General features: G+C 38.3%; 1 protein-coding gene across 1 annotated transcript in view; it reads left to right on the top strand.

Annotated features, from left to right (window-relative positions):
• cacna1g (calcium channel, voltage-dependent, T type, alpha 1G subunit) overlaps positions 1-24,325 on the top strand; it is a 241,173-nt gene that overhangs the window by 166,926 nt on the left and 49,922 nt on the right. Inside the window, exons 21-23 of the mRNA XM_058793083.1 lie at positions 2,432-2,555; positions 9,766-9,834; positions 12,640-12,824. Of these exons, the coding sequence (XP_058649066.1) occupies positions 2,432-2,555; positions 9,766-9,834; positions 12,640-12,824 (378 nt within the window). The remainder of the gene's footprint in view (positions 1-2,431; positions 2,556-9,765; positions 9,835-12,639; positions 12,825-24,325) is intronic.

The raw sequence follows: 24,325 nt of genomic DNA, 5'->3' as shown, positions 1-24,325 counted from the left end.
TAAACATCAAACAACCTCAGATCATCCTCCTCCTCCTTCCTGTACGAGCCCTGGATGATCCAAGTGATCACCACTTTGCACTGTTATGACATGCAGACTGGCATACATTGGTGTCACCAAAACCAAAGCAAATAATTTAGTTTGTCCATCTGTGCGTGTTCACTATTAGAAGATCGACCATGTCATATTGGCACAATCAAAGAGGTTTAATTATGTAAGATTGAGCATTAAGTGTTTGGATTGGTCTGCAAATGTAATTTTTAAATGAATAAACATACTATATGTACAGTATGTATATACTACTGTTCAAACGTTTGGGTTAGTAAGATTATTTTATGTTTTTGAAAGTCTCTTATGCTTAACAATCTGAAGTTATTTGATCAAATCTGCAATTATTTGATCAACCAATAATACTATTGTAAAATATAATTTAAAAAAAATCTATTCTAATATACAATAATGGTAAACAGTTTTGAATTAAGATTTTTGTTAATTATTAAAAAAGCTAAATATAACAGTAAAATATTATTACAGTTTTGTGATGGCAAAACTGAAGTCAGTCTTCAGTGTCACATGATCCTTCAGAAATCATTCTAATATGCTGATTTGGTGCTTAATTTTTATTGGTACACAATTATTAATAATGGTTTTATCATCAATGTTGATTTTTTTTATTATTTATTTATTTTGTTTTACAAAATTAATCAGCAGAAAAAAAACAAAACAATTTTCAACATTAATAATTAATGTTTCTTGAGGAAAAAAAACAGCATCAATTCGAATAATTTCTGAAGGATCATGTGACACTGAAGACTGGAGTAATGGCTGCTGAAAATTCAGCTTTTCCATCACAGAAATTATTAAATTAAAATAAAAACAGTTTGCGAATAATATTCACATATTCAATATTTCACAGTATAAGTATTTTTACTGTATTTTAATCAAATAAATGCAGCCTTGGTGAGAATTTTTCAACATTTGAAAATTTGAATTATCCCAAACTTTTGACCGATAGTGTATTTTGAAATGTCATTTATTCCTGTGATTTTTGAATGTCAATTGTTTTATTTATTTCAACTTTTGAATTCATATCTACTCAGAAAACAGCATTGCATGAGCAATGAATATATGCTTTAAATACATAGTTAAATCTAAAGTCCGTTTGAATTCGTTTTTGATCATTAGATGTGACATTATGTACGTTTGGAAGCCTGTGAAACCTTGTGTGAAGTTGTCTTAACAATAACGGCTGTGAAGTCATTGACTAACTGGGTAGTGGGGCAGTATGGCAGCAGCCTTAGGTATCGGACACAGCATTAGACTTCTCTCCCCATTTCACCCCTGCATGACCACACTCCCAGCATGAGCGATTGGGGTTGAGAGAGGCAGGTTGGCATGACAACGGCGCAGAGTTTGCCGTCTGTTCCCACACAGTGCCGTTCTGAGCATAAATTCTTTAACATCAGGCCAAGTCTCCGAGACATTAAAGAGAACTGAGCACTATTTATTCATAAAAGGAGTCATGCCTTATAGCAGACACACGTTCATGCATACGTTTGTCACATGTTCAACTATAGAGGAAAAATTGGGCATATGTAGTTCTCTTGTTATGAATGAACCTAAAGTAATGCCTGTCATAAATGAATAGGCTGCCAAACTGTTTTTTTTAATTTTTATTATTATTATTGTTATTATTTTTAACATTATTATACATAGAATGGGACTCAAAATGCTGTTTTTGTTTCCAAAATGATAAATGAATGTTACTTTGCAGCATGTCAAAATGTTGCAACAGTGTAGCATTCTATTCTTTTAAACATCTAAATAGAAGACATTAATTAAAGGAACAGTTCACCCAAAAATGAAAATGAGCTAAAAATGTACTCACTCTCAGGCCATCCAAAATGTAGATGTTTAGAAATTTAGCATTACTGTACTTGCTTACCAATGGATCTTCTACAGTTGATGGGTGCCGTCAGAATGAGTCCAAACAGCTGATAAAAACATCACAATGATCCACAAGTTATCCACATGACTGCAGTCCATCAGTTAACATTGTGGAAGTGAAAAGCTGCATGTTTGTAATAAATAAATCCATCATTAAGATGTTTAACTTTAAACTGTCGCTTCTGGACACAGTGTAAGCATCTTAATGATTGATTTGTTTATTACATTTGTTTATTACACACAGATTTTCGTAGCAGAAAGTCAGTCATACAGAGTTCAAATAATATAAGGGTGAATAAATGATGAAAGTCGTCTCATTTTGGCACACTATTCCATTAAGAAAAGCTCTACTACTGTAGTCTCACAGAAACTAGTCAAACTTTTTAGTGGAAATCAGTTTCTTGTTTATTAATTTTATGATCAACATGATGTTGAATGTTTGCATCACTCAGCCCACCATGTCTGGTGTGATTATGTCTTGCAGGTTTCGTGTGACCTGCAATAAAATCATCACTCACAAGATGTTTGACCATGTGGTTCTTGTCATCATCTTTCTCAACTGCATCACTATTGCCATGGAGAGGCCCAGAATCGACCCCTCCAGCGCTGTGAGTAATGTTACCTCATACACATTCACACACGCAAGCATGTCAGTCACAACAACTTTTGCTGTAGGAATAATAGGTCAAACAATTGAAACACTTATCTGACTGTATTCTTATTTTTAATTTAAAAAAGTTCACTTTTGGCAACATTTTCATACAGTTTTTGCAGGATGAGGATTTGAACTTATTTTAACAATTCTGATAACAATCATGTGACAGTTAAAAAAAAAAAAAAGTTACTAGGTTAGATTTTCTTGATGAGGTCCCATGCTCCCTCTTGTACTTTGGTCTCAAGGGTATTTTGTTTTGTGTTTTTTGTTTTACAGGTGTCTGTCTGTCTGACAGTCACTAGTGAAGGATTTGCAATTGTGTACTTGCTTGTAATGCCCTTAGTTAATCAGGATGGTAACACTTTTATTTAAGGGTCTCTTAACTAGTTGCTTATTAGCATGCATATTACTAGAATATTAGCCATTTATTAGTAGTAATTAAGCACATGTTAATGCCTTATTCTACATGACCTTATTCTACATCCCTAATCCTACCCAATACCCAAAACTTAACAACTAGCATGCTAACTATTAATAAGCAGCAAATTAGGAATTTATTGAGGGAAAAGTCGTAGTTAACAGTGAATAAGTTTTCCCTATTCTAAAGTGTTACCATCAGGACATTATTTTTTTGTTGCCCTAGAGTGTTAAGTCACATGGAATTTACAGTTCAGGTTATTGGCTCAAAAAATTTTCCACAACCAATTGCCCATGAAGAAAAGCTGGTCTGCATGTGCCAGCTGAGCAACTTTGTGATGAATGGGAGTGCTAACTGACACTCAGTGTCAGGCCTCTGAACTGCATATCTGTCATTTCCAGATTCTAAAACTGGGTGATCATTATGGTAGTTAGTATGTTAGTCTAGCATGTGTCCGTAATTATTACCTTGTCTAACTGGTTGTTTTGTTAGTGACTAAGTAGATTAAAAGTAGATTAGACGACTTGGGAGTTGGATGGATTTGCTGTTCTTTTAGGATGTTACAACGGAAAAGATTCAATTTGTTATTCATGCTTTCTTACAGACCCAAAGGACACAATCAGCTTGGCTTAAATGCTTTGCTACATCTCATTATCAGTTTTGTATGTTTACTACTTTCAGCAGTTACATGCCCCTCAGGACACCTACAGTAAGACAGAAGAGAAAGCAAGAAATGTTTAATCTTCTTTCCTTTCTTATCTAGAGCATAATAGTTATAAGAGTCAAAATTGCTACACTTCATATACTGTTGTAAACTGTATATGAGTAAAAGTATTTCAGGGAAAAACAGCTATTTTAGTTGTTCTTTTTTTACTTGGCAGAGCAGGACTGCTGCAGACCTCCTTGAAACGAGACAGCAGATGTCCATCATTTTTGCAGCTACCAGATTCCTGACATTTCAAGGCACATATTTTCATAAAACGTTGCCTACCTAGACTTTTCACTCACTCGTGTACCAAATGAGGACATTTCAAGCTCTTTATTAATTCACCGTTAACCCAAGTCAAGAGCTACTTTGGACCTTATAACCATAATGAATTTATTATCTAATATCAAATTTATGTCCAGAGTCACTCTAGTACTCATTCTGTAGCAATTTGTCAGTGTCAAATATCATTATGTGATTTTTCACACTGAGCTGCTTTATGCAGAATTACACAGGAGTATTGTGAATGGTCCTCTTATTGTATAACGACATTATGTAATCTGAATGCATGCAGGCAAAATTTGTTTTTTTGCATCAGGCTCATTGCATATAGTGATGCATAGATTAGCATTATTTTCTTTTATCCAATGACTGTGTGTCTACCTCTGTAACTGATGAGAAAGAGAGAAACCCCAGAGCACTCTGCAGTGCAGACAGCTTCATGTCCATCAGAGACTTTCCATGTAGATTTAAATCCAATTATGGACTTGTTCACAGAATAGAGTTGTATTTAGTTTTTTCACATGTATACACATTCTTTATTTGGAACAAAAAAATGGAAAAAAGGAACAAGTAAAAGCCTTTCCCCCCAAACTGATGAAGGATTCTGTCAGTAATGGAAATAGAGGACCTTAAAGCTTGGTTAAACGTGTAATGTTTTCTAAGACACATTATGTAGCATGGAAAGGTTGTTTTCCGTTGTGTTATTTTCCTGAGGTTTAATCCATGTAATCCGGTTTTTACCATGTGTGCCTCTGAGCCTCTATGATATTTGTTTACTTCCCCCTTAAGACATCCTGTCAGCACTTCACAGAAGAGGAAAAACTCTACTTATTTTCCTTTCCTGCACAGGCATGTGAATGATTTTTTTTTAGACTGGTGCGGATGGAACAGTCTTTTTGCTGTTTAGGAAATGAAATTATGTATTTGCGTAGGTATAAATGCATAGTAAGATTATTATGGTTAATGAAAGATGTTACGAAGACAAGAGTAAAATTTTTTACATTTGCATTTAAAAAATTACATTTGCATTTAAATACAGAAAAAAAAAGAAAATTTACAAACAAAAATACCAAACAAATGACTTTGCCACATTCCATGTTTTGTCATTTGTGAATGTAAGTAAAATTTGTAAATGTTTTCTGGTAATGACCTGTGACATGTTTGCTAAGGCATGTGCACATTTCAATATGAATCCACAGTATGATATGACATTTATGAGTAATTGCAGAATTTTTGGAGCAGGTAAAGTCAGTTCGGTCCCACTGTCACTGCAGAATTGCGTAACTTTGTCTGTAATAGAACCTCCATGTTGAGCTTATGCAAACCACCTCATCTCCACGACAGACTTGATCTATAGTAACAGGTACCTCACTGAGCTCAGATGTGTGTCATCAATATTTCATATGGAGACATTTTTTCATTTGGGTATGAACAAATGCCATCAGACTCCCCACCTGAGTCCCCCTCTGTAGACAAGGCCTGAGCATGTCTTTTCAGTGCCCAAAGTAATGGGAAAAGGGTGATGAAAATACCAAGGGGAATTTTAGCAGCTTTTGATTACTCTCTGCCTCTCTTTCTGTCTCTAGTCACGCACCTACACACTGAACGAATGACAAATGCATTTAAATTCAAAAGTGAATTATTCATTACTGATCGCTTTCGATTCACACTAATTTGCTAATTAATCATTTTGATCATTTTGTGAACCAATGGACAGACTCAAAAACAACAATTTTTCAGTTTTAAACAAATTTTTTTTTTGAGCAGCACATTATACACATCTATCTATCTATCTATCTATCTATCTATCTATCTATCTATCTATCTATCTATCTATCTATCTATCTATCTATCTATCTATCTATCTATCTATCTTGGAAAGCACTTTAAAACATTTTGTATTTATTCTTGATTTTATGTCAGATTTAACTTGAGTAATTTTTTTTATTACACACTAACATTAACTGAAACTTTTACTGTTTTTTTAATTGTAATTTTTTTATTTTGTTTGTCTCTGTATTTCTTTATTTTTTCTGTCAGTTTAAGACAGTTTGTCTTCTGTTGTGTGTGTGTGTGTGTGTGTGTGTGTGTGCGCGCTACCTCAGACATCCAGTAACCTTTAAAAGAATGAGAGTGAAGGACAGGGTTGTCTGACCCTTCTCTTTCAGAGACCAAACACTGTGCTTCTCAGACCTGCTCTTCCTCATTCATGAATTCTGACCTGCGCATACACACACGGTTCACTCGACTATGAATGAAAACAAGCCTCTGAGCAGAATGGAATGGCAAAGACGTCAGTCTGTTTTCAGAAACAATACAAACCGCAGTGATGATGTCAGCAGGAGGCTTTCTCAGAGAGAACAGGAGTTTTAGAACATGATGCCATGACCCACTGAAACATGCATTAGTGGGGGGTCATGGGAAAGATGGCCCCTGGGCCCTGCTGCTCAGACACAGTAGGAGAAGGACAAACAATCTAGAGAGACTATGTTTGAGGAGGAGATCTCCGCTGCTTGTTTTGCTTTTACACCAATTGTTTAAAGTACAAATCAGCTTCTCATCCCATTTCAGCCAGAATCCTTTTCAAAAAGCTTAGCTTAAACACCAAGGTTTATTTGCAAGGTTGAATGAATCCTCAATACACGTTGACTTAAACGAAATTGCTTGTGGCAGAGCTGAGGGCTGATTTGTATATGGATCCTCATTCTGCTTCAGCTTTTCAATAAAAAGCCAAAACAATCATGAATCACAGTAATAACGTCAAGTTATTGATGAAGAAATTCAGCAATCGATGTCTTGTTCAAAGGAACCATGGTGGGATCTTAGCAGCCCTCCAGTTAACTGGGTCACCCCTAACTGAGACCAAACTAATAACCTTTGTGTAAGCAGCCCGCATTGTTATCCATTAGGCTTTCGCAATCTATGCATGCCTGACATAGACAGAGCATGCAGCATAGACTACACAGTGGATATTAATCTTTTCTGTCACCCCTAATGCAAACTGCATTGTATTTGTTTAATGTATTTTTTTGTTGTTGTTGTTTTTGTTTTTCTTATCGTTCAGGATGGTGCAGTGTAAACAGGAAAGTGGGAGAGTATACTCTGTACATTGTTATTTAGGATTCAAGATTAGATCATTTTAAGGCTGATTCAGAGTAGGCCTGATTATTAATATTTCAAATTTTCTTATTCAAAGTTTCCTTTTTAAAAGGTTTTTTTTTTTTGGCCACACTTTAGTATAGGGACCAGTTCTCACTATTAACTAATTGCTTATTAGCATGGCTATTATCAACATATTGGCTGTTTATTAGTTCTGCACGACCATATTCTACATCCCTAATCCTACCCAATACCTAAACTTAACAACTACCTTACTAACTATTAATAAACAGAAAATTAGGAGTTTGAGCATTTTGTTTCTTGTTTTTACACAAACTCCCCATGCAGCTTGAGTCATTTACATTTTTTAGATTTATATTCACATCTTCAATACTTCAATAATCAAACATACTGTAAAACAGTAATACAATAAAAAGTTATTACATTTTAAAATGACTGTTTTCTATTTTAATGTTTTAAAATGTAATTTATTCATGTGATGGCAAAGCTGAATTTTCAGCATCATTACTCCAGTCTTTAATGTCACATTATTCTTAAAGGGATAGTTCACCCAAAAAGGAAAATTCTGTCATCATTTACTCACCCTCAGGTAGTTCCAAACCTGTATGAATGTCTTTGTTCTGCTGAACACAAAGGAAGATATTCTGAAGAATGTGGGAAACAGAGCAGTTCTGGGGCACCATTGACTTCCATGGTATTTTGTTTCCTACTATGGAAGTCAATGGTGCCCCAAAACAGCCTGGTTACAAACTTTCTTCAAAATATCTTTCTTTGTGTTCGGCAGAACAAAGAAATTCATACAGGTTTGGAACTACTTGAGGGTGAGTAAATGATGACAGAATTTTAATTTTTGGGTGAACTATCCCTTTAAGAAATCACTCTAATGCTGATTTGGTGCTCAATAAATATTTATAATTATTATTAATATTAAAAACAGTTGTGCTGCTTAATATGTTTGAGGATTCTTTGATGAATATAAAGTTCAAAAGAACAGCATTTATTTGAAATAGATTGTCTTTGCTGTTACTTTTGATCAATCTGCCTCCTAGCTGAATAAAAGTAGCATTTCTTACCAAAAATAGTAAAATACCCTAAACCTTCGAGCGAGTTCATTCTTTCCGTTCTTTCCATTTGGAATTTATTTTCAATTGTTTCGCTCTGATGTTTCAGAAATGCATAGAATTTGCATATCTGCTATTCAAAATGGAACATTTTGGAATTTCCCAGTTCATGCACATTGTATATTTTTCAGGGGGGTTGTTATAGACGTTGAACAAAAATATACTGAACTGTTTAAAGGAACTATTTAATCTCTAATGAGCACATGGCTCTTTCTGTATATCAGCATATTAATGCACCTGTGGCGTTGGCGTCGGGCGAGTCATATTCCTTACACCAGGAGTCTCTAGATTTTAGTGATCTTAGTATGAAAGCATTTTAGGCTGGAGTCTGTTGACAGTGTTGCAGTCTGTTATAGAAAGAGGAACAAACAGTCCTGGCTCAGGTCAGAGCAGAGAGGTGGAGAGGACAGCACCTGCTGCGTGGGAAGGCCGTGTGGCACGGACGGAGGGCGAGAGGAGCAGGAGGTCTCCGTGTTTGCAGTGTCATTTTAGGACGATATTGATTTGTAACAGTCTTATGTTTAGGGATGTGATCTCATGTCACTGTTTACTTTAACTGTAAGTGGGAACAATGAAACATCAAATTAAATTTCAATCAAATGTATGTAAAATGATAGTAGAAGTCTCCAGAGGTTACATTATAGTATTCTAAAACAATGCTGAGTGAAATACTAATTCTTAAAGGCACAAAAAGGGTCACATTCTTAGGGTTAGAAGTAGTGCTGGGCAACGATTAATCATGATTAATCGCATCCAAAATAAAAGTTTTTGTTTATATAATACGTGTGTGTACTGTGTATAGACACACACATACAGTATATATTTTGAAAATATTTACAAGTATTTACTTGTATATATTTATATTCATATAAGTTATGCTAAATATAAATATGTTTAATATATAAACATATACATGCATGTGTGTATTTATATATACATAATAAATATACACAGTATGTACACAAAAACTTTTATTTTGGGTGCGATTAATCGCGATTAATCGTTGCCCAACACTAGTTAGAAGATGTTGATAAATCGTCATAAAAACATACATAATGGGTGTTTTTTTTAGACTAACAGTATAAATGGACCCCAAGGAAGAAAATCATGATTTATGATATGATCACTTTATGAAGTGATTTCTTTTATTTTAGGAAGGAATTTTAACCGACACTTTTGTCTTTAATAATCCTTCAGATTTGATTTACTTATTTGGACTTCAGAGATGGTTACTGTCATGGAGCTGTTACTTATCCATTTGTTACCGACTGTGTTATTTAGTAGTATCCAGTGAGGATGCTGGAGGAAATTTATTGCATGCAGTGTACGTGTGAGTATGTGATGTTAATGCCCGTGGAGTACTCAAAGCGTGGGCAGATTCTTAGTCCAATAGATGCCTTCACAGGAGGCACCTCTAATGTGTTATGCCACACACACACACACATACACATGAATCTCCTCTGATCCAGCACTGACTCACCCGTCACTTTCCCTGCTTGTCTGGTTCTCTCCGCAGGAACGCATCTTCCTGACGTTGTCCAACTACATATTTACTGCCATCTTTGTGACCGAAATGACAATAAAGGTAGGTGACGGGGTTGGCATTTGTCTCTGTGTGGCGTCGTCTCTGACAGAGGGTAAACTAACACACTGACTCGGCCAGAATACCAGCCAAAAGCAGACTAACTTCAGTTCCCTGTGGCTTTTTTTATAGTGCCGATCTCTCTTAGATCAGTGTGGCTAATGGAGTCTGGTGAAAACATTCCTGTCACAGGCTTTTCAGCCTATCTTACAGCCCTTTTACTTTAAAGAGACAGTTCATTTAAAATTTTAAATGAGTTTTTTTTTAACTCACCTTCATGTCGTTCTAAACCTTTAATTATTCTGTAGAACACAAAAGGAGAAAATTTCAAGGCTGTGCTTATCACCATTTTTCATGTAATTACAAGCTTTTGAGCTTAAAAAGATCATAAAATGTAATATTAACAAAAAATATTATTATCAGACCTATCTCTTCTTGACACATTTATGACAGAAGCAGTAATGTCTGATCACTAAACAACTCATTCAGTGGAATCATATCTTATCAATGAATTGCTTGATCCACTTCACAAATGATTCATTCATCAAAGAAAAGTATACAATTTTATTTATTTATTTATTTTTGCTATTTAACATTTTAAAGGTACCTGTATTTAACTATAACATGAATATAATTCAAAGCATTGTTTATAAATGTTGAAAACAGTTGTGCTGCTTAATAGGGAAACAATTATTCTTTTTTTTTTCAGAATTCCTTGCTAAATATACATTTCAAAAGCATTTATTTGAAATAGAAATCAATCATCTGTTTGCAGTTGTGCATTATAGTGCACAAGTCATACATACATCTATATACTTTTATGATGCTTTTGAGTCAGGTTCATTCATTGCAAAAACAGATCTCTCCTTTTGTGTTTCATAGAATAAAGTAAGTTGTGCAGGTTTGGAACAATGTTAGGTTGAATAAATAATGACAGAATTTTCATTTTGGGTGAATGATCCCATTAAGGCACTGCTTTCCTTTGACAATTACAAAGTCTAAACAGCAGCAAAATATTAAAATCAAGCTCTGACATGTTCAACTGCCGCCAGTCAGCTGAATTAAACATTTGAACAAATGCAGGTCCTAAAGAGAGCCCACTGAAATGAAGAGTCTATTAAGCAAGCCTTGCTCTCTATTTTCCACTCTTCACCACAGCAGTTAATACTAAGTAGGGGCGGATTGTCTGCCAGATATTCAAATGACTATCGTTGAAATGGAAGAACATGCTGAGGCCTCTCTGGAGAAGACAGAAAAGTTCATAGGTGTCAATCACAAAGGTCTAGGGTTTCTATTCTGGGGCCCTGCTTTATGCCAGGTCACGCCCACCCAAGAGATTTCAAATGAAAATCATGGCACAGAATAATCGTACTCACTGGAGGTTAATTAACGGCGACTGACGAAAACTTTCCGGGTTGGATGAAGATGACAGGGCTGTTGAAACTCCTGGCTTTTGTTGCCTGACATGCCTTTGTTCACTTTGAGGTCTGATCACATTGTGGTTTGATATATTCACCAGAAACATCATTAGGAGCCGTGTATTCATGCTTAGCACTTTTTAGTCAGATGATTCTCACTCCTGGTTTGTTTATCTCAGCTTTTCTCCCCCTCTGAGCCCTTTTATATGCCAGCTGTATGCCAGTCTAACCTGATACGTTCTCAGAAATGCCACGGTAGTGTGACAAAGACCTCAAGGGAATAAGAAAGCGTTTCTTCCCAAATTCAGATTTCAAACACATCATGTTTTCTCACGTTTCCTGTCATGTGCATAGTTTTTCTAACAGGTTTTGGTTTTGAAAGAATTTCATTTATAGCAGGGTGCATATTTTCATGAAATTGTGTGCATTTTTAACATCTACAAAATTTATTTGTCATGAAAGCTATAGTAAACAAAGTTCATAATTGTGAAGGAAACAGAAAATATGATTTGCAGATGTAATGAAATACTGGCTTTCCTTAAAGTTATAGTTCACCCAAAAATGAAAATTTGCTGAATATTTACTCACACTCAGGCTATCCACGATGTAGATGAGTTTATTTCTTCATCGGAACAGATTTAGAGAAATTTAGCATTAAATCACTTGCTCACCAGTGAATACTCTGAAGCGAATGGGTGCCGTCAGAACGAGAGTCCAAACAGCTGATGAAGACATCACAGTAATCCACATGACTGCAGTCCTTCAGTTAATGCCTTGTGAAGTGAAAATTTCAATCATGCTCTGTTTACAAGCAAAAACAGTCCTAAACAGTTATGATTATTTCAGTGGATTTTGGTGTGAGAGGAAAACAGGGCATTATTATGGATTATGGACTTGTATTTTGGCTAGAAGTGAGAGTTTAAAGTTAAAATGCCTTAATGATGGATTTGTTTCATACAAACATGCACTGGAGTTGTGTTGATGATTTGTGGATTATTGTGATGTTTTTATCAGCTGTTTGGACACTCATTCTGACGGCACCCATTCGCTGCAGAGGATCCATTATTGAGCAAGTGCTGTATTGCTATATTTCTCCAGATCTTTTTAGATGAAGAAACACACTCATCTAAACTGAGATTGAGTAAATCAGCAAATATTCATTTTTTGGTGAACAGTTTCTTTAAAGTTGAACACTTTTTATTTTTGATAAAGTTTTTATTTTGACTTATGGTACAATCAGTCCGTCTTCCATTTTTCAAAAACAGCTCAACCTACAAATGGCTGACTTGGACTAGAATAAAATGTTTTATCATGAAAATGAACACAATTTTGGTTTGAGTAAAATTTTATCCAACATTTCCACTTTAAAATCATATCTGTTGTTGTGAAGGTGGTTGCTTTGGGCTGGTGTTTCGGGGAGAAGACCTACCTGAAGAGCAGCTGGAACATTCTGGATGGTATGCTGGTGATGATCTCCGTGATTGACATCCTGGTATCCTTGATCTCCAACAGCGGCACCAAGATCCTGGGAATGCTTCGGGTGCTACGTTTACTGAGGACGCTGCGGCCGCTCAGGTACACTGATCACAACACAACTGTTCAGACATCCAGTCAGTGTTGCGTTTAGTCGTAACGCTAAATAATAGTAACGGATACATCAAAGCTTTAATGCGCAAGTGCACCACCTGCAATGCTGTAGGCTACACACATAAACACTTATATGTACTTCGGGTCACAGTGCTAGATTTGCACATCTTAAATCAGCATCCACTTTCTTACAAGAAGCATAATTAATGTAAAGACTGAAGTCCCGCAATTAGCCTCTTCCTCACAGAAGCATCAATTAGGAGCTAATTGATGCAGTATGTAGCGGTGTTTGTGTTTATGCATATGTATGTACAGTATATTTATGTGCATATGTGTGTGCGCTGTGCACCTTTCCTCCTGCAGAGGGAACTTCTGGAGGCCTTCCCTACTCTTAAATATTTATGACACATTCAAGCAGAAAATAAAAATCAAATATTCATCTTTCCTGCCCAATTTCCCCACAAAATGCTTACACTGGTCTTTCACCCCAGTCGCTCCCTTCTCCCTTTTCAAGTACTCCTCAATTTAGGGTCAACTTCTCTAAGTTCCTTAAGAGAACTCCCAAGAGACTTGTATTAAAAATACATCATATTCCGGTAGTTGTGTTTTTACTTGCCTTTCAACTGTGTTGGTGCAACGTTAATGTGCCGTCAACAACATTTCTGAAGAGGAACTGGTGGGAAAATGGACCGTTTGGATTTGTTTTTGCATTTTATTCATGTTTTTCTGTCAGATACAAGGAACTTTCAAATATTAAATAGCACAAAATCAACAACTTTTTTGTTGTTGTTGTTGCTTACATTTGTATTTATCTTATAATATTTATACTGCATTAATGTAAATTACATACGTTTGAGAGGGAAAAAAAGTTACATTATATAAACTCAACATTTCTAAAAGGGCTATTAGGGTTTATTATAGAATTTATGTAATTGTATTCGTTCTGTACACATGCACACTGAACCGAAACACTAATACACCAAATATGGATAGATCTACTGTTGCACTACTGTTAGAGAGTGAGAGAGAGTATATATAAATATGTGTGTTTGTGTTTGTGTCTATGTATATGTATATATTTTTGTACCTGCAGACTAGTATAGAGAAAAAAAGTTGCTGAGGGAAAAAAAGACCATAATTACATTAATTCAGTGAGAAATTATAAGCAGCCCGGGTGGAACCAATCTTGGCTCTGGATCCCCAGCGCCTGGTCTGCTAATTATTGACCTCTGGTGTGGATTATCCCTGCACCTACTTACTTTTTCCTGATTCCATGATTTTCTAGTCTTTTTATTAGTATTTTAATTTGTGCTGATAAAGCACGCTTGTTTGCTGAACTGCATCGTGCCAAATAGGGATGAGGTATTTTGATATAACTAATAAGTCTTCCAGCAAATCTTTTAAGGCATCCTTCACCAGTCTGCTAAAACAGCTAATATATGATTCATGTCGCTACCCTTGAGCATCACTATTACTCCATTGCTACTGAATAGTGCATAGAGATCCAAGTATACCCACATAGATAATGAATAGTATGTGGAACAAATCTTGAATTCCTTTTTATGATTTTATTCTGATGAAGTATTGAATTTTATCCACTAGTGGCGTAGTTACATAAGGTGAATTAACCTTTAAACAGTCTGTGTGATAAGGTCCTATTATAACTAATGACAGTTGCTTCGGTGTAAATGTAGAGCACCCGGAGAGAAAAAAACGCCCTGTAAATTAAACATGAAGCGCTCTGTGTTTTCATCTCGAGCTCCGCTGCGTGAACATTTTAAAGATTCTCACACAGAGTCTCTTCCACTGCCAGAACGCTCTGCTTCAGAGAATTTTACTGTGTGTGTCTGCCTCTGCTCCGCCGAACAGCTTTTGAAAGTTCTACTTCTTGATCCTTCCCTCGACAGACTTTATATTAATGCACCTCTGTGTGAAGTCCAAGTTGAAATCAAAAGAAAGACAAAGACAGCTGTAAAAAGTCTCCACAGCGTGGGCCCGGCTACTCCGGCAAAAGTGAATCCAGGGAAGGGTGGGTAATCCAGACCACATGTGTATCTGGACCACTCTGTTCAGTGAGCTTAAAGGGACAGTTCACCTCAAAATTTAAAATTCTGCTATTGTCTGCTCACCCTCATGCATAACTTTCTTCTTGTATTTTAGCAAGGATCCTGAGCTGCTTTTTTCCATACATTCAAAGTGAATACTATCATGGCTGTCAAGCAAGACCATTTTTAATGTTTGAATACATTTTATCTAAATTATTTTTAAAATAATTAAAATAATTGTTATTATTAATAGTCCATGTCCAATGTGTTCAGATATATTTTTTCCAAATAAACTTTATATATATTTATTTTATTTCATTCTATTTGTGTTTTGTACACTCTCAGAAATAAAGGTACAAAAGCTGTCACTGGGGAGGTACCTTTTCAAAAGGTACATGTTTGTACCTAAAGGGTCCATTTTGGTAACTTAAAGGTACATATTAGTACTGAAAGTGTACATATTTGAACCTAATAGGTACAAAAGTGTACCCTTTGAAAAGGTACCGCCCCAGTGACACCTTTTGTACCTTTATTTCTGAGAGTGTATTTTGTGTTTTGTTTTGTTTTTGTTTTGTGGAAAAAAATATCTTATGCTGACCAAGGCTGCATTTATTTGATCAAAATACAATCGGAAGTGTAATACTGTGAAATAATATTGCAATTTAAAGCAAGTTTTTTTTTTTTTTTTTAATTTCAAAATGGAATTTATTGTTGTGATGGCAAAGAATTTCTTATGTTGAAATCTGCTTAAGATTTTTTTTTTTTTTGGAAACTCTATTACTTTTTTGCATTATTATATTTTATTATATTATATTTAGTGCTGTCAATCGATTAAATGATAAAAAAAAATGTAATTGCTTTAATCACAGTCATGGACTGTGATTAATCATGATTAATCACAAATTTAAAATACTAGGATTTATCTGTAAATGTGTTGAAATAAAGAAATGCATGACAAACTAGTTTAAGGAAACAGAACCTTTCACACTTCCGCCAGGTATGAGACATAATCCTTATTATTCTTTTATCATTATTCTTTTGTTTTTATTCAGCCATTAACAGCCTTTATACTGGCAATATAACGTTTATCAAGCCACATCGCTTCAATTCCAGTATACATTTACCCAACTATTATCAAAAGTATTTCTAAATAAATAAGTTACAACAAAACATTGTCTTATGATCTTACATAAAGTATTATGACAAAATGCATTATGAAGAAGAATTGGACCTGTTCTGCAGCTGCATTAGAGCTAATATTAGCATCATGCTTCATAAGTCAATTTATGAGATTAATAGTACACTTTTACTCAGAACTCACTTCAAACCACCATCGAGTGTTTGTAATAACTTCCTTTTGCGATAACATTTGGAATTTGGTCGTTTACTGTTGTTAAAATATGTTATTTATAGCCTTTTATATCGCTGCACAAATTAGCATTTCAGATGTACACATTCACCTCAAGAAGATCACATACAAATATCCTATCGTAATCGTGTGTTTATTATCTAATATAAGGTAAGATAAGGTAAGGTTCCATGTGACGTCACAGTGTTTTATCGCCGCCATTTTTGTGTCCGAGTCACAGCTGCGCGATCTGTCAGTCTATGGTCACAGCAGCCACAACTACCAGAGGGCGATCAACGAAACACTCCTAGAAGGTTCACAAGCTTACAATATGCCCGGGATATGTTGTGCTGTAACAACAGTTATCAGAAAAACCCCAAACTACAATTTTATTATATCCCAAAGAGGTTAGATCGGCAGAATAAATTGTTGGCTTCAATCAGAAGGCACCACTGGCAGCTAACGTACGGTCAGAAAAGGATAATAAGAGACAAGTGTGATTCTTTATAGGAGAATAAAGGGCACTAAAATATTTGTATTGTACCACATAGGCTATGTCGTTTGTGTCTGCAGTTAAGTGTATATATATATATATATATATATATATATATATATATATATATGTATATATATTAATTACAGGTGTATAAAAATAATCACAAGGTTCTCAAAAATAATCACATTTGTTTTGCTAAACCTATTTATTTATCATATTATTGAATTTGTCATACAAAAAAAAAAAAAAAAAAAACCTGAGTAAACCTTTTGAATTGTGACTGGCTGCACAAGTGTTGTAAAAATTTAGGATATACCCTACATACATATATATATTTGAGAGCATAAAAACTAAAAGTCTGAATCGTCAAGTCAGTAAAGCATTTTTTAACAATGGCAAAATTTTGAACTGAAATGTTATTGCAGCCATGTTGCCTATGAATAAATGAAAATGCATATTTTTAATTAAAGAGAACTTGGTGCGCGGGCTGCTTTTGGTGCCTGGATTTGTGCTTCAATAATGAAATCCACACTAGAAGTGAAAGTTGTCTTCCCTCAGGTAGATTGCATGTTTTCTTGGCTTGCTGGATGTTGGGCTCATGATCAGTAATCACGTTGTTGCGTTCACCAAAACTGACTTGCTGAAATCAAAACGTGGACGGAGAAGGGAATCGCGAGTCTCGCTCGCCATGAAGCAGGAGCGACCAGCCGGCAGAGGATTCTTCAAGCTCTTAAAGCCTTCAGTGAGCGGCTATGTTCGCAATTCAAACAGTAATTTGTCCAGAAAGACTGATTTATTATAAATTGTGCTAATATTAGCTAATTAAATTCAGATTGTGTAGTAAGCTTATAATGTTATCTTGTTACACTATCATTGACTCAAAAGTGCTTTGAGCTGATGTCAGTTTTAAATTTACAAGTAATCAGGACATTACATGGTCTAACTGTTACACTTGCTATCCTAAAAATACGATCTAGGCCAGGGATCAGTGTGGGAAATGGTAGTAAAAGGTAATTTATTATTTCAATATATTAATATTATCTATTAAATCTCATAGAGATGTGCTGTGCTTGTTGTCACATCGGACACAAATATGGCGGCGAGCATAGCGGAAGTGACGTCTTTGGAACCCATGAATAGTGGCTGTTGTCATGTTTATTTCTGCTGTGTAAAAGCCTTAACATGTATGCTCTGGCTGAAACTCACGTTGTTTGATGTTACAACCGCCTCTCTGTTCTTAAGTTGCCAGGGATACATTCCAAGTATAACACATTAGTAAAAGGATCTATTTTAATTTTTATTTGTCTATTTGGGCGGCCGCGGTACATTATAAAAGTAGGCCAAAAAAACGCAAACCACGGCTCTGTAATTTTTCCCGCGACTGTATTTTCAAAATAGCCCACTTGTGCTGCTGCCCTGGCAACACTGGCTCACTGTACCCTCATCACACAATGATAGATAACCTTCAAGACTGCAAGAAGTTGGGGTCAAACCATATCAAATGATTAATTTGTGTTAAAAAAATATTACCGCGTTAAACTTTTTAGATTAATCGCATGCGTTAACGCGTTAACGTTGACACCCCTAATTATATTATATTATATTATTATTAATTTATTTTTTAATTATTTGATGAATAGAAGGTTCAAAAGAACAGCACAGGAATTTTTATGCTTTTATGGAGCTTTTTGAAGTTTGACAGCCTCTATTCCCTATCCCTTTTCATTATATGGACAAGAACAGCGTAAACATTCTTCAAAACGTCTCATTTTGTCATTCAGATTTGGAATGACAGGAGCGTAAGCAAATGATAACAGAATTAAAAATCCATTTGAGAGGGGTTGACACTGTAAGCCCATTAATTCATTTGAAAATCAGTGTTGGACAGTTAAAGTCCATACTGTGTACTCCTTATCAAGTATTAATGGCATTGTTACAGAGATGTGTCTCTTTCCATCTTTAGACAGGATGATTTATGTGCTGTGTTAAGGGGGGATGTGCACACTCTGTAAATTCATCAACTCTTTGACCCTCAGGTTAAACCCCTCCACTGTATGTTGCACTCCATGTCACCCTCGCTGATCTAAATTAATCTCAAAAGCGCATAAAGAACCATCCATCCATCCTCTACTGTCTGCCTGAGCCCCAGAGGAATAGACCCTCCCTTAAACACCTGACACCAGCATCTTCTCATATCACTCCATTCAGTCTCCTGCTTGACCTCTCCGCAATGCAAATAACCTGACATAATGTACCGCTTTTTATTATTGTTTGTGCTCATTAATTCTCACGCTAATTACAGTTCCACTTCTTTCACAGTGCCTGTCCACTCTAAGGCATTTGTTAAGCTAATCTAACCATGCTTGACTTTAAGCAAGTTAATTCCTTTTCAGTCAGTCACTCCGAGTCACGTCGGGTGACCGACGAATTGGGATCTCGCTTAGAGAGACCAATCCACTTCGAGTGTAACTAAACGAGCCAGTGCACATTGGCATGCGATTATTGCATCCAGCTGCCGCTGATCACAGCGTGAGTATAAGTAGGCAGCAGGTGCAGCGCATATTCAGCTTTTCGCTTCGGAGCCGAGTGGTTACATCGTTCTGCTCCTGACTTCTGCTGACGAGTGAATTCAACGAGTTGAGCACGCTCTTTGGAAGACTCTCGTGCTGGCGGTACGGCGCTACAGCGGCGGTGGTTCTTCCCGTGTCGAGTGGATTGCACACATCAGGTTGCACTACCCCCTGTTTGTGTTGCAGGCGACCATCTCCCCTGTGTGCTTCAGTACGCTAAAAGAGCTTTTTCCCTAAAAGAGCATTCACGGGTGCGTCTTTTTAAAGACGACGTTGCATCTGGCAAACTTGACGTTACGTCTCTGTAAAGAAGGAGTTGGGTCTTGCTACAGGCAACGTGTCACCCGTGCGTTTCTGGATGCGGTCGTTACCTGGCACCGGGTGATGGTCACGATCGCTGCCTCACGTGCCTGGGCAGTAAGCACGCTGAGGTGGCGTTCGTGGATGAGTCATCTTCTCATTGGGAAGGTGATCATCTCAGAGTTGCGGGCCAGGCTCCGTTACCTCGACAAAGGGGCAGAGCCCTGTTGCCTCTGCATCGATCTAGCTCTCGTTCTGGCTGCAGACAGGTGAGGACTACTTCAGGCGGTGGAACGGGTGGTCTGAAGATTACAGTGGTGGCAAACCCTCCAGGGAACCAGGGCATGCAGTGTCGGGGGTTTGGACGGGCCCCCAACTGCACTGGCACATCAATTGCCTAGAGTTGCTGGCAGTACGCCTGGCCTTGAATCGTCTCAAGAGGCGCTTACGAGGCAAGCACGTGCTCGTCCGCATGGACAACACTGCGACCGTTGCGTACATCAACCGACAAGGTGGTCTGCGCTCCCGTCGCATGTCGCAACTCGCCCGCCACCTCCTCCTCTGGAGTCAGAAGCATCTGAGGTCGCTTCGGGCCATTCACATTCCAGGCTTGCTCAACCGGGCACCCGACAAGCTGTCACGAGCTGCACTCCCCGGAGAGTGGAGACTCCATCCCCAGACAGTCCAGCTGATTTGGAGACGTTTCGGACTCGCTCAGGTAGACCTGTTTGCTTCTCTAGAGACCTCTCATTGCCAGTTGTTTTACTCCCTGACCGAGGGAACACTCGGCACGGACGCACTGGCACACAGACACTGTGCAAGATCAGGGAGGACGAGGAGCAGGTCCTGCTCGTGGCGCCATACTGGCCCACTCGGACTTGGTTCCCAGAACTGATGCTCCTCGTGACAGCCCCTTCTTGGCAGATTCCTCTGAGGAAGGATCTACTGACTCAGAGACGGGGCACCTTATGGCACCCACGTCCAGATCTCTGGAAACTTCATGTCTGGTCCCTGGACGGGACGCGGAGGTTCTAGGTGACCTACCCCAGGAGGTAGTTGACACCATCACTTTGGCGAGAGCGCCGTCTACAAGACATGCTTACGCCTTGAAGTGGAACCTGTTCGTCGAATGGTGTTCTTCTCACCAAGAAGACCCCCGGAAGTGCCCGATCAGAGTCGTGCTGTCCTTCTTGCAGCAAGGGTTGGAGCGAAGGCTGTCTCCCTCCACCCTTAAAGTCTATGTGGCTGCGATTGCTGCAAACCACGACCCCGTGGAAGGGAAGTCGGTGGGGAAGCATGACTTGGTCATCAGGTTCCTTAGGGGCTTGAGAAGGTTAAATCCCCCACGGCCCCCCTCTATACCCTCTTGGGACCTGTCTCTAGTGCTCAGAGCACTACAGCAGGGCCCATTCGAGCCTTTGCAGGCAGTCGAGCTGAAGTTTCTTTCAATGAAGACTCTGCGTCTGCTTACATTGGCCTCCATCAAGAGGGTAGGTGGACCTGCACGCATTTTCGGTCGACGATTCGTGCCTAGAGTTTGGGCCAGCGGACGCCCAGGTAAACCTTAGGCCCCGGCCTGGCTATGTGCCCAAGGTTCCCACTACTCCCTTCAGGGACCAGGTGGTGAGCCTGCAAGCGCTGCCCTCGGAGGAGGCAGACCCAGCCCTAGCTTTGCTTTGTCCCGTCCGGGCATTGAGATGCTACGTTGACAGGACGCAAAGCTTCAGGACCTCAGACCAGCTCTTTGTTTGTCACAGAGGCCGGCAGAAGGGGAATGTCGTCTCTAAGCAGAGGATGGCCCACTGGATAGTGGACGCCATCACCCTGGCTTATCAGACACAGGGTGTGCCCTGCCTGTTCAGGTTGAGAGCTCACTCTACTAGAGGTGTTGCATCCTCCTGGGCACTGGTTCGTGGCGCCTCGCTGGCAGACATTTGTAGAGCTGCGGGCTGGGCGACCCCTAACGAACACGTTCGCTAGATTCTATGGCCTCCGTGTGGAACCGGTTTCCTCCTCTGTTCTCACCTCTAACGGGTAGAAGCACTGAGAGGCCCCGGTTTCGGGTCGGCTTGCTAAAACTGCTCCAGAGAGTCCGTTGGTAGACCCTGTCGAGCTCCTCCGTCCCCTCGGTAGCCAGACGTGGCGGAACGTCTGGCGCCAGGCCCTCACTCGATGAATCCGTGAGAACCGGTAGAGGGCTGGGTTCCATATGTAGAGACCTAATTGGATCCCATATGTGTAAGTCCACGGTATAGCCTCAGAGCCCGTGTTTCCCCGGCAGACTTCCTACCATTACCCAAGAGGCTACAGTCACCTCTAATCTTCCATATTCACCTAAACGGTTGTTATGTGTGTAAGTGCTTCTGAACCTCCTTCGGGAAGGTTGGGCTTCCGCAGCGTTCCTGTTCCGAGTGGAACGGGTACGTTTTCCCAGTGTTATCCAGTCTTACTGAGTGGGTAGTGCCATAGCAACAGTAGCTAGTCTTCTTGTGGTGAGCCCTAACCTACGCTAAAAAGTAGGGGCGCAGGAGGCTTCCACAAGACACTGGAAGGGGCAGTATCCGTGGCCCTTTGGTAGGGATCCCAATTCGTCGGTCACCCGACGTGACTCGGAGTGACCGACTGAAAGGGAACGTCTCGGCTACGCATGTAACCCTCGTTCCCTGAAGGAGGGAACGGAGACGTCACGTCCTGTCGCCACGGCTGCTGTACCACCGCTGAGCGGCCGGGTCATCGGCTCGGCTCCTCAGTGAAAACCTGAATATGCGCTGCACCTGCTGCCTACTTATACGCACGCTGTGATCAGCGGCAGCTGGATGCAATAATCGCATGCACTGGCTCGTTTAGTTACACTCGAAGTGGATTGGTCTCTCTAAGCGAGACCCCAATTCGTCGGTCACCCGACGTGACGTCTCCGTTCCCTCCTTCAGGGAACGAGGGTTACATACGTAACCGAGACGTTTTTCTACATTGTCCATTTGCTGTAATTACAGGGATGAAGAAGTGCAGCAAAAGACGATAAGGACAGATTGGCTCTTTGGAATTTCATCTGGAACTGATTAATTTCATTTATGTAGCATCTCTTCAGATGTCCCTTATGTCTTATTGTTTTTAGATAATTGCTTGTGTAATTGTGAAGTCGTAATTTTACTGGATTATGTGAGGGTACTAGGATGGAGATAGAGAGAACAAGTTCAGCCATTATTTCTTCACTGGTGCATTAAAACACCAGGATGAAGTAATGACTGAATTTTTGGGTGAACAATCCCTTTAATATCTCCTTTTTTGGTTTGCAGCAGAAAGAAAGTCATACAGGTTTGGAACGACATGAGAGTGAGTAAATAATGAGAAAATTTGCATTACATCTGCTTTTATGCTGCTGTTTTTACTCACGTCTTTTTTGTAGTTTTTATTTATTTATTTTTATTTTTTATTTTTATTTTTGTCCTTTGATGGATGTCCTTAAATTGTGCTTGCTGTGTGTGTGTGTGTGTGTGTGTGTGTGTCAGGGACACACAGCTTGAATCCCCCAAACTGACGGTTCCCAGCCCAACTACAGCATCCTTTAATTACAGCCAGGATGAAAATGTGTCTTTGTGTTCTGGGAATAAGAGGCTCCTTCAGTGCTCTAGTTATTGTTCCCTTCTTAATTTATTTATTTATTAAAACCTTTCAGAACACAAAGACCGGATCGGAGCTATGAATATGGGAAATTCAGCTTTTCTGAAGGCTTACAGAACACAGTAACTACAGTATAACACACGTGCCTACAAACCAGCATCAGCATCACATTATGAAACTAGAACCACCATCCTGGTTTCTCACCAACAATAAAATAGCATGGCATTTACAGTAGTACCGTTATATTTTATCATACTATGGTAATCATTCAGTACCGTGGCTTCCCGTGGTGTTACTATTTGATATTTTCAAAATGTCCTGTTTATTTTTCTCCTACTGCTCTCTTTTAATATTATATAAATACGTTAAATTGCACAAAATCCCATATTTACACTTTATATGTATAAGCACATAAGTGTCTACTGCATTGAAAAACATTACTGGCACAACACTTCAGACAGTAGCGCCCTCTATTGGTCAGGGGTTGAAATCTCATGGTGTGAGACCAGTATTGATAATATTTATTGATATTTTGATTTGACTTTTTAATTTTAGTTTATGTTTTAGTAGTTTTATGTGATTTAAAAAAAATATATATATATTTTCTATTTTAGCTTTTATTTTAGTTCTTAACTTTTTTTCATCTATTCTTATTTAATTTTATTTGATATTTCAGTTCAAGCTTCATTTCAACTAGAAAACAATTTTTAATGGTTTTAGTTTTAGTTAGTAAACAAGTCATATCATTTCACTAGACTGTCCCTCTCAAATTCAGTCAGAGCGTGGGTCTAGACATATTGATCCTTCTCATCGTTTGACATTTCCATAATTGATTTTACGGTATTACCTGAAATCCCCCAAGTGTGCTTTGATAAATACGCTTGAGCTTGTGAAAGATGCACGCAGATATTCAGACAAACAAAAGACACAGAAGCCTGTTATCTGCACTCCCTTTTGGCAGACTCCTTTCTCAAGCAGTCACTTTGACTAAACCTGATTGGTCTCTTTAAACATGGCCTTTTCTTCATCCTCAGACACTGATACAATCACAGCACACTTCTTAAGCCAAGCCACTTCAAAGCCAAGGATCAAATCATGTTTTTGCCGCT

The sequence above is a fragment of the Onychostoma macrolepis genome, chromosome 12, assembly GCF_012432095.1.
Source record: "Onychostoma macrolepis isolate SWU-2019 chromosome 12, ASM1243209v1, whole genome shotgun sequence".
Taxonomy (NCBI): Eukaryota; Metazoa; Chordata; class Actinopteri; order Cypriniformes; family Cyprinidae; genus Onychostoma; species Onychostoma macrolepis.
Note: the sequence above shows the minus strand (reverse complement) of the source record. Positions and strands in the feature narration are given on the sequence as shown.